Here is a 12,260-nt window from a genome sequence, read left to right on the forward strand (position 1 = left end):
AAACATGCCATTTAAATACTTGAGAATTGCCCATTATTTAGATGTGCTCCCTGGCAGCTGTGGTCACAGATTGTGAGCCAGAGAGCCTGAGAACTATCTTCCCAACATGTCTTTTTTTTTTTTTTTACTTATTTTTTAACTGAAGGAAAATTGCTTTATAATGTGTTGGTTTCTGCCATAGTACAAAGCAAATCACTCATAATTGTGCATATATCACTTCCTTCTTGAGCCTCCCTCTCTTCCTCTCAACCCACCCTTCTAGGTCCTCACAGAGCACCAGGCTGGGCTCCTTGTGTTGCATAGCAACTTCCCACCAGCTATTTACTTTAACAGAGTGTGTATATGTCAATGCTACTTTCTCCATTCATCCCACCCTCTCTTTCCCCTACTGTGTCCACAAGTCTGTTCTCTATCTTTGTGTCTCCATTTCTTCCCTGCAAATAGGTTCATCAACACCATTTTTCTAGATTCCATATATATGTGGTAATATACAATACTTGTTTTTCTCTTTCTGACGTACTTCACTGTGTTTGACAATCTCTAGATTCATCCAATTCACTAGAACTGACTCGAATTTTCCCAATATGTCTTGAGCTGTAGTCAGGAGTCTCTGATAAGATGATACTTTCCTTTTTAAAAAAATATTTATTTATGTGTTTGGCTTCGTCGGGTCTTAGTTACAACACTTAGGATCTTTGATATTCAGGGTGGCATGTGGGATCTAGTTCCTGACCAGTGATCAAACCCGGACCCCCAGCTTTGGGAGCACGGACCGTCACCCACTGGACCACAAGGGAAGTCCCAAGATGATACTTTCCTTCATGAAAATTTAGTTATAAATTTAGTTTAATTCTCTGTGTAACATGAGATCACCCTGCCTGGTGCTAAAACCCAGCAGAGACCAGAAGGCAGTGACAGAAAGCAGCCTATGCTCTGAGATCTTTCTGTTTCTGTGCTTGTAATGAAGGTTGGGACAGTGCTGCCTTTCCCATCAGTGCTGCTTCAACATCTCCTCAGTCCTGAGCAACAACCAGAAGCTGGTGGAATTGGACCTGAGCCACAACGCCCTGGGAGACTTCGGGATCAGACTTTTGTGTGTGGGACTGAGGCATCTATTCTGCAATCTGAAGAAGCTCTGGTGAGGCTGAACTAATTTCCCTCATGAAGCAATAGCTGTGGCTTTAATGAGCCATGATGTGTTAGAATTTTAAAGTGAAAATGGCCTTGGACTACTCAGAGGATTCCCTGTGTTTATCTCTGGATGTTTGTCAATAATTAATTTAGTTAGCATTTTTTGTGAGAAAAGTCACATAGTCAGCACTGGAGGGGACCTTAAAAAAATCAGAAATATTATGCTTGCCTTTAAGGTATTTATAACCTAGCTAAGAAAATAAAACCAATGTATTTTGCTTTAGAAGAGTTTAGGGATTTGATGATAAGGCCTTGGTGCACATTAAATAGGAAAAAGGGGGCCAAAGCAATGCAGTTGCTTGACAGTCTATGTAGCTCTTCTCTGAATGCTTGTGGGAGACTTGAATTTTGAAGACAAGAAATCAGTTGAAAATGGTAGGGCCAATTTATACTTGTTAGGGTGGCTATTATAAAAAAGCAAAACACAACAGAGTTATATATTCAGTAAAATAAGCCAGAGGCAAAAGGGAAAATATTGTATGATTCCACTTATATGTAATACCTAGCATAGTCAAATTCATAGAGACAAAAGGTAGAATGGTGGTTTGCAGGGTTTTGGGGGAAGGGAATTTGGAGTTATTGTTTAATGAGTATAGAATTTCAGTTTGGGAATATGGAAGAGTTCTGGAGACGGACAGTGGTAATAGTTGCACAGTTATGGGAATGTACTTAAGTACTACTAAATTGTTAACACTTATAAATGAACACATGTTTACAATGGTACAGTTTATGCTATACATATTTTGCCTCAATAAAAATAAATGTAGAGATCTAGGAAGATGTAGCATTGCATGGGCTTTGACGGTGTTTTCTTGCTATTACACCAAGCAGAGGAAAAAAAAATAGTTAATAAAGAGCTTGGATATACTCTTCTCATGTGCAGACTGGACTATAGGCAAGGGCAGGACAAGTGCTTTCTTGACTCACAGCAGTGTGTGACTGGGTTGAGAGAGGTGTTGTGACCATCTGCCATCTCTCTGAAAGGTTGGTCAGCTGCAGTCTCACATCCGCATGCTGTGAGGACCTTGCATCTGTCCTGAGCACCAACCATTCCCTGACCAGACTCTACTTGGGGGAAAATGCCCTGGGAGACTCAGGAGTTGGGATTTTGTGTGAAAAAGTAAAGAATCCACACTGTAACTTGCAGAAACTGGGGTAAGTCTTCATGAATATCTCAGCAATAAAGTAACTTATTTTCAGTGATACATTATTGGGAAAATATGAATGGGGTTACTCTAAAAGAGATTAATCAGATGGAGTTGAGGGTAGAGAGTGGAAGAGACAATATCTGAAGTAGTTTGAAGTACTAGATACTACCTACTGCTAGTAAGTTTGTTATATCTCAGTTCAGTTCAGTTCAGTCACTCGGTCATGTCTGACTCTGTGACCCCACAGACTGCAGCACGCCAGGCCTCACTGTCCATCACCAACTCCTGGAGTATACTCAAACTCATGTCCATTGAGTCAGTGATGCCATCCAACCAACCATCTTATCCTCTGTCATCCCCTTCTCCTCCTGCCTTCAATCTTTCCCAGAATCAGGGTATTTTCAAATGAGTCAGTTCTTTGCATCAGGTGGCCAAAGTATTAGAGTTTCAGCTTCAGCATCAGCCCTTCCAATGAACATTCAGGACTGATCTCCTTTAGGATGGACTGGTTGGATCTCCTTGCAGTCCAAGGGACATTCAAGAGTCTCCTCCAATACCACAGTTCAAAAGCATCAATTCTTCGGTGCTCAGCTTTCTTTATAGTCCAGCTCTCACATCCATGAAGACTGGAAAAACCATAGCCTCGACTAGAGAGACCTTTGTTGGCAAAGTAACGTCTCTGCTCTTTAATATACTGTCTAGGTTGGTCATAACTTTTCTTCCAAGGAGCAAGTGTCTTTTAATTTTATGGCTGCAACCACCATTTGCAGTGATTTTGGATCCCCCAAAATTGTTATGTCTACATGTTACTGAATGCAAGTTCCTATGCTCAAAGCACAATGAGGCCAAATAAATTGAAATTTTGGATTTTGGAGAACAGAAAGATTTAAGGCAGGGCCCTGAAGGAGATTGGTGGCTCTTGCACTCAAAAACCCTGCACTCCATTAAGGGTTTCAGCAAAGCACTTTTGAAGGCAAGTTGAAGTTGCCTTTAACTTGCAATTATACCAAACAGAGAAAAAAAATAGTTAATAAAGAGCTTAATAGTAAATAAAAAAATAGATGCAGTTGGTTGTTGCAAACTCTTTAGTGTTGGAATCCTTTGTTCTCGCAGTTGTCCATGTAGGACAGGTAAAGCTGTTCTTGTAAACCTCCAAGACAAATGTTATTCTCTGCTCTTCAACTCTTTATCTCCAAATGACTCTTGAAGATCAGAGCCTTGAGAATAGGCTATTCTGTATATTTCAGGCAATAGGAAACATTTTTTAACAATAATTTAAAAAATTAATTTATTATTTTTTAAACTTTTTATTTTGTATTAAGGTATAATCGATTAACAATGTTGCGGTAGGTTTAGGTGAACAGTGAAGGGACTCAGCCATACAGATACATGTATCCATTCTCCCCCAAACCCCCCTTCCATTCATTCTGGCACATAACATTGAGCAGAGTTCTATGTGCCATACAATGGGTCCTCATTGGTTATCCATTTTAAATACAGTAGTATGTACATGCCGTGAAGGCAATGGCAACCCACCCAGTACTCTTGCCTGGAAAATCCCATGGGCGGAGGAGCCTGGTATGCTGCAGTCCATGGGGTCACTAAGAGTTGGACATGACTAAGTGACTTCACTTTCACTTTTCACTTTCATGCATTAGAGAAGGAAATGGCAACCCACTCCAGTGTTGTTGCCTGGAGAATCCCAGGGATGGTGGAGCCTGGTGGGCTACCATCTATGGGGTCACACAGAGTCAGATACAACTGAAACGACTTAGCAACAGCAGCAGTGTGTACATGACCTTCCCAAAGTCTCTAACTTCTCCTTCCCCCTGGCAGCCATAAGCTTGTTTTCTAAGTCTGTGAGTCTCTTTCTATTTTGTAAGTAAGTTCATTTGCATCATTTCTTTTTGAATTCCATGTATGAAGGATATCATATGATATTTTCCTTCTCTATCCGACTTCACTCAGTAGGACACTCTCTAGGTCCATCTGTGTTGTTGCAAATGGCTAAAATTAATTAATTTGTGTTTGTTTTGGTTGTGTTGGGTCTTCGTTGTTGTGAGGGCTTTCTCTATGTTTGGTGAACAGAGGTGACACTTCACTGTGGTGCATGGACTTCTCACTGTGGTGGCTTCTCTTGTTGCAGAGCATGGGCTCTAGGTGCTCAGGCTTCAGTAGTTGCTCTGAGGTGTGTGAGATCTACCTGGCCCAGGGATCAAACCCATGTCCCCTGCACTGGCAGGCAGATTCTTAACCACTAGGCCACCCAGGGAAACCCAGGAAACATTCTTTTCAAGGATGCAGAGCCAGCATGACTAAGCACAGTCAACAGAGAAGAACTAGGAAGAACTAGTTTTAATTCCTAACTAGGAATTAGAAGTTCTAATTCCTAACTAATGGGCTTCCCTGGTGGCTCAGAGGTTAAAGCATCTGCCTCCAGTGTGGGAGACCTGGGTTTGATCCCTGGATCGGGAAGATCCCCTGGAGAAGGAAATGGCAACCCACTCCAGTATTCTTGCCTGGAGAATCCCATGGACGGAGGAGCCTGGTAGGCTACAATCCATGGGGTCACAAAGAGTCGGACATGACTGAGCGACTTCACTTCACTTCAATTCCTAACTAGTTCCTAACTAGGAAGAACTAGGTCTAATATGGAGTCAGATTTGTTCTTTCCTATAACATATAGTCTGGAGGCTCTCAGAGTCAAAAGAAACCTTAGGAATTGTACAGCCCAGTTCGTCATTGAACGAACACTTGCTCCTAAGACATTCATGTGGGTGGCACCCTGTTTTATGTGTGAAAACTTTTAAGCATGCTAGTCATTGCTGCAATGCCTACAGTTCTTATTTCTATACAGCCCCTTCTGTGGTTTTGTGCATTGGTCCTTGTTCTGCTCCTCAGGGTCTGCTAAGAGATGCTGATCTTGATTCCTTAGAGGCAACACTCACACTCTGGTTCTTCTCATCTTTTACTTGGATGTCTCTCAATATTTAACTAGGACATGGCTTAATACTTTCACCTATTTAGTTATGCTCTCCTAGGTAAGCGTCGGTCTTTTAATGTCCCTATTTGAAGTGCAGTACCCAGACCTGAACATGACACTCCTAATGATGTCTGGTAGAACTTTCACCTCTTATGGTAGGGCACTATGTTGTCAGTGGTGAGGACTGAGATTTCCTTATATTTTTGGCAGTCACATCAGATCATGAGTTCTATTGTAAGTCTGCAGGAAATAGTAATACACAACTTTGGAGTGTTTTGTAATACCAATAACCAATTCTCTGCAGACACCAATTGGGTGTCTTACAAGTCAGTTAGATTTCGACACTAACCCCACAGCTAAGGGCTCAGCCCTACAAGATTGCCTCCCTAGCCCTGCCAATGTCAGACATAGTAGTGAGTCCCAAGATTACTCACACTTCTATCTGACTTGGCTACAAACTGGGGATTCCCACAACCCCCTATTCAGGTGTGAAACTTTGCTAGATTGACTCACAGAAATCAGGGAGATACTTATGTTTACAGTTTTAAATAAAAGATGTTATAAGGTGTACAAACAGATGAAGAGACACATAGGATGAGGCAGAGAAGGATCTGGAGCCCAGGGGCTTCTCTCTCCATGGAGCTGGTGTGCTCCATCCTCCTGTTATGTAGATGCCAGGTTGGTTAGATTCACTGACCCAGAAGGTCTCCAAAACTCATTGTTTAAGAGATTTTATAGAGCCTTATCTCCAGCCTTCTTTCCCTCTCCTTCCTGGAGGTTAGTGGGTGGGGCTGAAAGTTCCAACTTTCTAACCACTTAGCCTTTCTGATGATTAGCCCTATCCTGAGCCAATCTAAGGGCTCCACTTTAAGTCACCTCATTAACATAACATAAACTAAATTAACATTAACATAAACATTAACATAAACTCAAATGTGATCAAAAGAGGCTCTTTTGATTAGCAATAGACACTCCTGAAAGTGAAAGTTGTTCAGTTGTGTCTGTCTTTTTGTGACCCATGGACTATACAGTCTGTGGAATTCTCCAGGCCAGAATACTGGTGTGGGTAGCCTTTCCCTTCTCCAGGGGATCTTCCAGACCCAGGGATGGATCCAGGTCTCCTGCATTGCAGGCGGATTCTTTACCAGCTGAGCCACAAGGGAAGCCCAAGAATACTGGAGAGGGTAGCCTATCCCTTCTCCAGTGGATCTTCTTGATCCAGGAGTTGAACCGGGGTCTCCTGCATTGCAGGCGGATTCTTCACCAACTGAGTTATCAGGGAAGCCCCCAGGAAATTCCAAGGTTTTTAGGACCTCTGAGATAGGAATGAGGGACAAAGACCAAACATATTTATTATACCATAGGAATACCCTCTGTTACAAGCATTTGACCATGTAACATTGCCCTTCTGTGTTTTTTGCATGGTTTATTCTCCATTGGCCTCATAAAAACTGACAAGTAGATATCAGTATCTCTAATTTAAAGAGGATAAAATGGGACTCAAAGAGTTTAAAACCTTTGTCCAAGGACACCCAGATAAAAGGCAGTGGAACCCAATGCAGACAGAGTCCAGTGTGACCCATCAACCCCTTCCTTAACTCCAGCAAAACCTCATGATGAGTTGGCTAATAGTCTCTCTAAAGGGCTTCTATATCCTGCTCTCTCCAACCTATATGGGATCTCACATTTAACTCTGTTAATTTTCATCTTATCTTTCTTTTGACTCATTGTCTAGGCATTTTTGAATCATGATCCTGTCAATATTACCCAGACATGAAACAAACAAAGTGTAAATGTCTTCATTCACATTACTGACATAAATACCAACTAGATCATTACTAAGTGGAGCAGAAAGGGTCTTTGCTGAGGAATAATCTGTTAGTCCATAATTAAAATCTATAAAAACAAAGCCCTGTTACCTCCCTGAGCCTCTCCCTGTTGCCCTTCCTCAGATATTGCCACATCAATTTACTAAAAAAGCCTATATTCAGTGCCTTCATTTCCTTCCCTTATATTATTGCTCTGCCACAACAATTTGGCTTCTGCAACTCTTGGTTTGTCCAACATATGTGATTTGATGGCTTTATTTTCTAGGTACTCTGGGGGCTCAGTCATGGGTGCTGACAGCAGCAGTGACTAAAACAAACCAAGACCTTGTTTTCACAAACATTCTCATATGGAATGATGATAGACACTAGACAATAGACAAGCAAAAATCATATATATATATGTATATACATATATATATAGTATAATAAAAACTGGAGTGGCAGAGAGAGCTACATCCTTGTGCAGGTGTTCAGTAAATACCTCTCAGGCAGGCAGCATGGGGTCCGTGAAGAAGCCAGGGGAAAACACTCCATACAAAGCAAATGGAAGTGAAGAGGCTCAGAGCATAAACTCTCAGTCGACCTTCAGTGATCCTATTTCTGACTCTTGTAGATCCTTCTCAATTCTAATCCTAGTTGAAACCTGCTGCCTTTAATTCTGTTTATCTCCTCCTTGAAATCCTTTTCTCTTATTTTTAGGAAGTTCCTGGAACTTCCCTTGTGGAGACGTGGGTTTGATCTCTGGGTCGGGAAGTTTGATCCCCTGGAGTGGGGGGCATGGCAACCCAGTTCAGTATTCTTTTAAAAAAAAATTAGTTAATTTATTTTAACTGGAAGCGAATTACTTTACAATATTGTGGTGGTTTTTGCCATATATTGACATGAATCAGCCATGGGTGTACATGTGTCCCCCATCCTGAACCCCCCTGCCACCTTCCACCCCATCCCATCCCTCAGGGTTGTCCCAGTGCACTGGCTTTTGAGTGCCCTGTTTCATGCATCAAACTTGCAGTCCAATATTCTTGCTGGGAAAATCCCATTGACGGAGGAGCCTGGTGGGCTGTGGTCTATGGGGTCACAAAGAGTCAGACACAACTGAATTGACTGAGCAGCAGCAGCAGCCTTTCCTGCTAATTTTATAGCTTCTGCTTCTCCGGGTTCTGTATTGACTTCTCTTCCTGTGGTCTGGGGATTTCACCATTGGTTTTCTTTTTCACGAAATGTTTCCACACTCCTTGGGAATTCTCGTATGATCCTCAGCTTTGAAAACAACCTGTATACAGGTGACTCGTCAAACTTAGATATTGCTCTTGTGCTTTTTTCTTTTTAAATAGACTTTTTTTTTTTTTAGAGTCAACTTAGATTCACAGCAAAATTTAGAGGAAGATGCAGAGATTTCCCACATGCCCCCACACTACATGTGCTTAATTTCCCCCATTATTGACATGGCCCACCAGAATGGCTGTTTGTTATAATGAACCTACCTTGACACATCATAATCACTCAGAGTTCATAGTTTACATTAAGGTTCACTCTTTGTTTTGTATGTTGTGCTGAATATTTAAAACATTATTTAGAAGTGTGTTGTTTAGTGTCCACATATTTTGGAATTTTCCAGCTATTTTTCTGTTGCTTGTTTCTAGTTTCATTTGATTGCAGTATGATTTCTGTTTTTTAAGCTTGTTAAGATACATTTTACAACCCAGAATGTGGCCTGTCTCGGTAAATGTTATGTGTGAACCTGGAGAGAATGTGTATCCCTCTGTTGTTGGATGAAGAAGTCCATTGAGTGAGTCCAGTCACTCAGTCATGTCCAACTCTTTGTGACCTCAGGCTGCAGCACGCTAGGCTTTCCTATCCTTCACTATCTACCGGAGTTTGCTCAAAGTCATGTCCATTGAGTTGGTGATGCTATCTAACCATCTCATCCTCTGCTGCCCCCTTCTCCTCCTTTCCCAGGTCTTTCCCAGGGTCTTTTCCAGTGAGCTGGTTCTTTGCATCAGGTGGCTAAAGTATTGCAGCTTCAGCTTCAGTCCCTCCAATGGGTATTCAGGATTGTTAATGAGGGCAAGAAGGATGACCCTCCCCTTACCCTGGAATAAGAGTGGTTATGAGTGTGGGTTCTGAAGTCGGACAGCCTGGGTCTGAAGCCCAGTCTGAATCTATTCTTGGCAAGTATCAAATACACAACCTATTAACTACAGTCACCATGCTGTACATTGTCTCCAGCACTTACTCATCTTAGGACTGAAAGTTTGTACCCTTTGATCAGTATCTTCCTTTATCCCCCACCTCCCCCCATTCTCTGGTAATCCCCATTCTACTCTGTTTACTATGAGTCTGACTTTTTTTTTACAATCTTTGGCTTACATCACTTAGCATAATGTCCTCTGGGTTCATTCATGTTGTCACAAATGGCAGGATTTTCCTCCTTTTTAAGGCTGAATAATATCACATTGCATATATATGTATATATACACCACGTAGTCTCTGCTTCCTTTGATCCCCCCTGCTTTCTTTTGGTTAGTGTTAGCATGGTATATCCTTCTCTATCCCTTTAAACTTATTTTATTTTTTATATTTTCTATTCCTGTACTTTTAAACTGTATGTGTTTATTTTTAAAGTAGATTTCTTATAGACAATATACAGTTGTGTCATACTTTTTTGTTCACTCCCCAATATATACTTTTTAATTGATTCATTTAGATCATTGATAATCAAGTTATTTATTGACTTAACTGAACTAATATTTCTTATTTGTCCCTGTTTTCCATTTGTTGCTCTTGTTCTTTGATCTTATTGTTGTTTTCATCTCCTTTTCTGACTTTTGTGACTTTAATTGAACCTTTGATAGAATTCCATTTTGCCTCTTTTTTTTTTATTTGGCCTTGCTGTCCAGCTTGTGGGATCTTTGTTCCCTAACTAGGGGTTGAACTTGGCCCATGGCAGTGAAAGCACCAAGTCCTAATCACTGGAAGGCCAGGAAATTCCCTCCATCCTACTTTTAAAAAACTTTTCTTAGTGGTTGCTCCAGAGTTTGCAGTACATATTTATGACTAATCTACTTTCAAATGATCCTATACAACATTTACAATGTGACTATTTTATAATAGCAAAGTAATTTTAATTCCTTTCTTCTATCCTTATATAATTGCTGTCATTCAGTCAACTTATGAGCGTGTGTGTATATATATACACATAAATATAAATAATTGAATACATTATTGCTATTATTTTGAACATGATGCTATCTGTTTGAGCAATTAAAAACAAGAAAAGTAAATGTTTGTTTCACTTTCACTTGTTTCTTCTTTAGTGCTCTCTTTTTTTTTTTTTTTTGCACATCTTTTGTATGTTGTTTTCTTCTCTCTAAAAACTTAGGAAAATTTCATTTCTTGTGAGGTGTTCTATTGGCAACAAATTCACTCAATTTTTGTTTGTCTGAGAAACTATTTCTCTTTCATTTTTTATGGCTAATTTCAAAGGGTACAGAACTCTAGGATTTTTTTTTCCCTCAACACTAAATATTTCAGTCCGTTCTTTTCTTGTTTACATGGTTTCTGATAATGAGTCAGTTGTAATTCTTACCTTTGCTCCTAAACAGATAAAGTACTTCCCCCCACTCTGGCTTCTTTCTAGATTTTTCCTTTACCTTTGATCTTCTGTGTTCTGAAAATGATATGCCAATCTGTAGGATTTCCCCCCCCCCCCCCATTTTTTGATATTTATCTTACTTGGTGTCTCTGAACTTTTTGGATCTGTGATTTGGGGGAATTTCTTGGTCATACTCCTTGCCTGTAATTTTTCTGTTCCTTTGTTGTCTTCTTCTAGTATCCCCGTTATGTGTTTCTTATACTCATATGACATCTTTTATAGTTATTTCACAGTTCTTGGATATTCTGTTTTTTGTTTTTTTTTTCCTGTTTACTTTTCAGTTTTGGAGGTGTTTATTGAGATATCTTCAAACTCAGAGATTTTTTTTCTCAGCTATGTCCAGTCTACTACTACTAACAATCCCATTAAAGACACTCTTCTGTTACAGGTTTTTTTTTTTTTTTTTTTTTAATTTGCTATTTGTTTTATCACTAGTATTTCCTTTTTTTCCTTCTTGGAATTTTCACCTTTCTGCTTACTTTGCCCATTTGTTCTTCCACATTGTCTACTTAATCCATTAACACTCTTAGGGTGTTAATCATAATGATTTTTAATTCCTGTTCTGATAATTTCACATTCCTGCCATCTTAGACTCCAGTTCTGATGTTTTCTCTGTCTCTTCAAACTTTATTTTTTCGCCTTTGAAAATGTCCTGTAACTTATTCTTGGAGACTGAACATGTTGTACTGGTAAAGGGAACTACTGTAAATAGAACTTGAATAATGTGGTAATGCAGTCTGAGGCGAGAGGAAGCAGTCCTATCATTAGGTCTCAGTTTCAGTGAATTTGTACCTCTGGACTAAGACTTCTCAGTGTTTTTCAACTGCATCTCAGTTCTTTCCTCCCTTCTCAGCAGAACAAGATGGCCAGAGAGGGCCGAAGCTGAATATTTCTCTTCCTTAAGATCAATTAGACTAATAATATTCCAGCAGGTTAGGCTTTGGGTAACTAGTTTCTCCTGAGGACAAGTATAGGTGAAAGGAACAGAGAACTCTGGTATATAGACATACCTTTATTTTTTTATCTCCGCTTTATTATGCTTCACAGACATTGCATTTTTTACAAATTGAAGGTTTGCGGCAACGCTGTATTGACTGTCTTATTCACACCATTTTTTCAACAGCATCTCCTCACTTTGAGTCTCTGTGTCACATTTTGGAAATTCTCTCAGTATTTCAGACTTTTTGATTGTTATCATATTTGTTACAGTGATCTGTGATCAGTGATTTTTGATGTTTCTTATAAATGTTTTGGGGGCACCACAGACTACGTCTATATAGGTCAGTGAACTTTATCAATAAATGTGTGTGTTCTGACTGCCCTACTGACTGGTTGTTTCCATGTCTCTCCCTGTCAATGGGCCTGAGACACAATATTGAAATTGGTCAATTAATAACCATACAGTTCTTCTAAGTGTTCAAGTGAAAGTATCAATTGACATGGCAAACCTCATT

At 40.0% G+C, this 12,260-nt stretch overlaps 1 protein-coding gene across 3 annotated transcripts in view; it reads left to right on the forward strand.

The window, feature by feature from the left end:
- The window catches only part of NLRP3 (NLR family pyrin domain containing 3), a 46,857-nt gene that overhangs the window by 19,336 nt on the left and 15,261 nt on the right, over positions 1-12,260 (forward strand). Inside the window, exons 7-8 of one of the 3 annotated variants that reach the window (XM_065918371.1) lie at positions 968-1,138; positions 2,176-2,346. The exons of 1 other annotated variant lie outside the window; for it this stretch is intronic. In XM_065918371.1, the coding sequence (XP_065774443.1) occupies positions 968-1,138; positions 2,176-2,346 (342 nt within the window). The remainder of the gene's footprint in view (positions 1-967; positions 1,139-2,175; positions 2,347-12,260) is intronic. One more of the 3 variants, XM_065918372.1, reaches the window with a different exon arrangement.

The sequence above is a fragment of the Muntiacus reevesi genome, chromosome 1 (genome assembly GCF_963930625.1).
Source record: "Muntiacus reevesi chromosome 1, mMunRee1.1, whole genome shotgun sequence".
Lineage (NCBI taxonomy): Eukaryota > Metazoa > Chordata > Mammalia > Artiodactyla > Cervidae > Muntiacus > Muntiacus reevesi.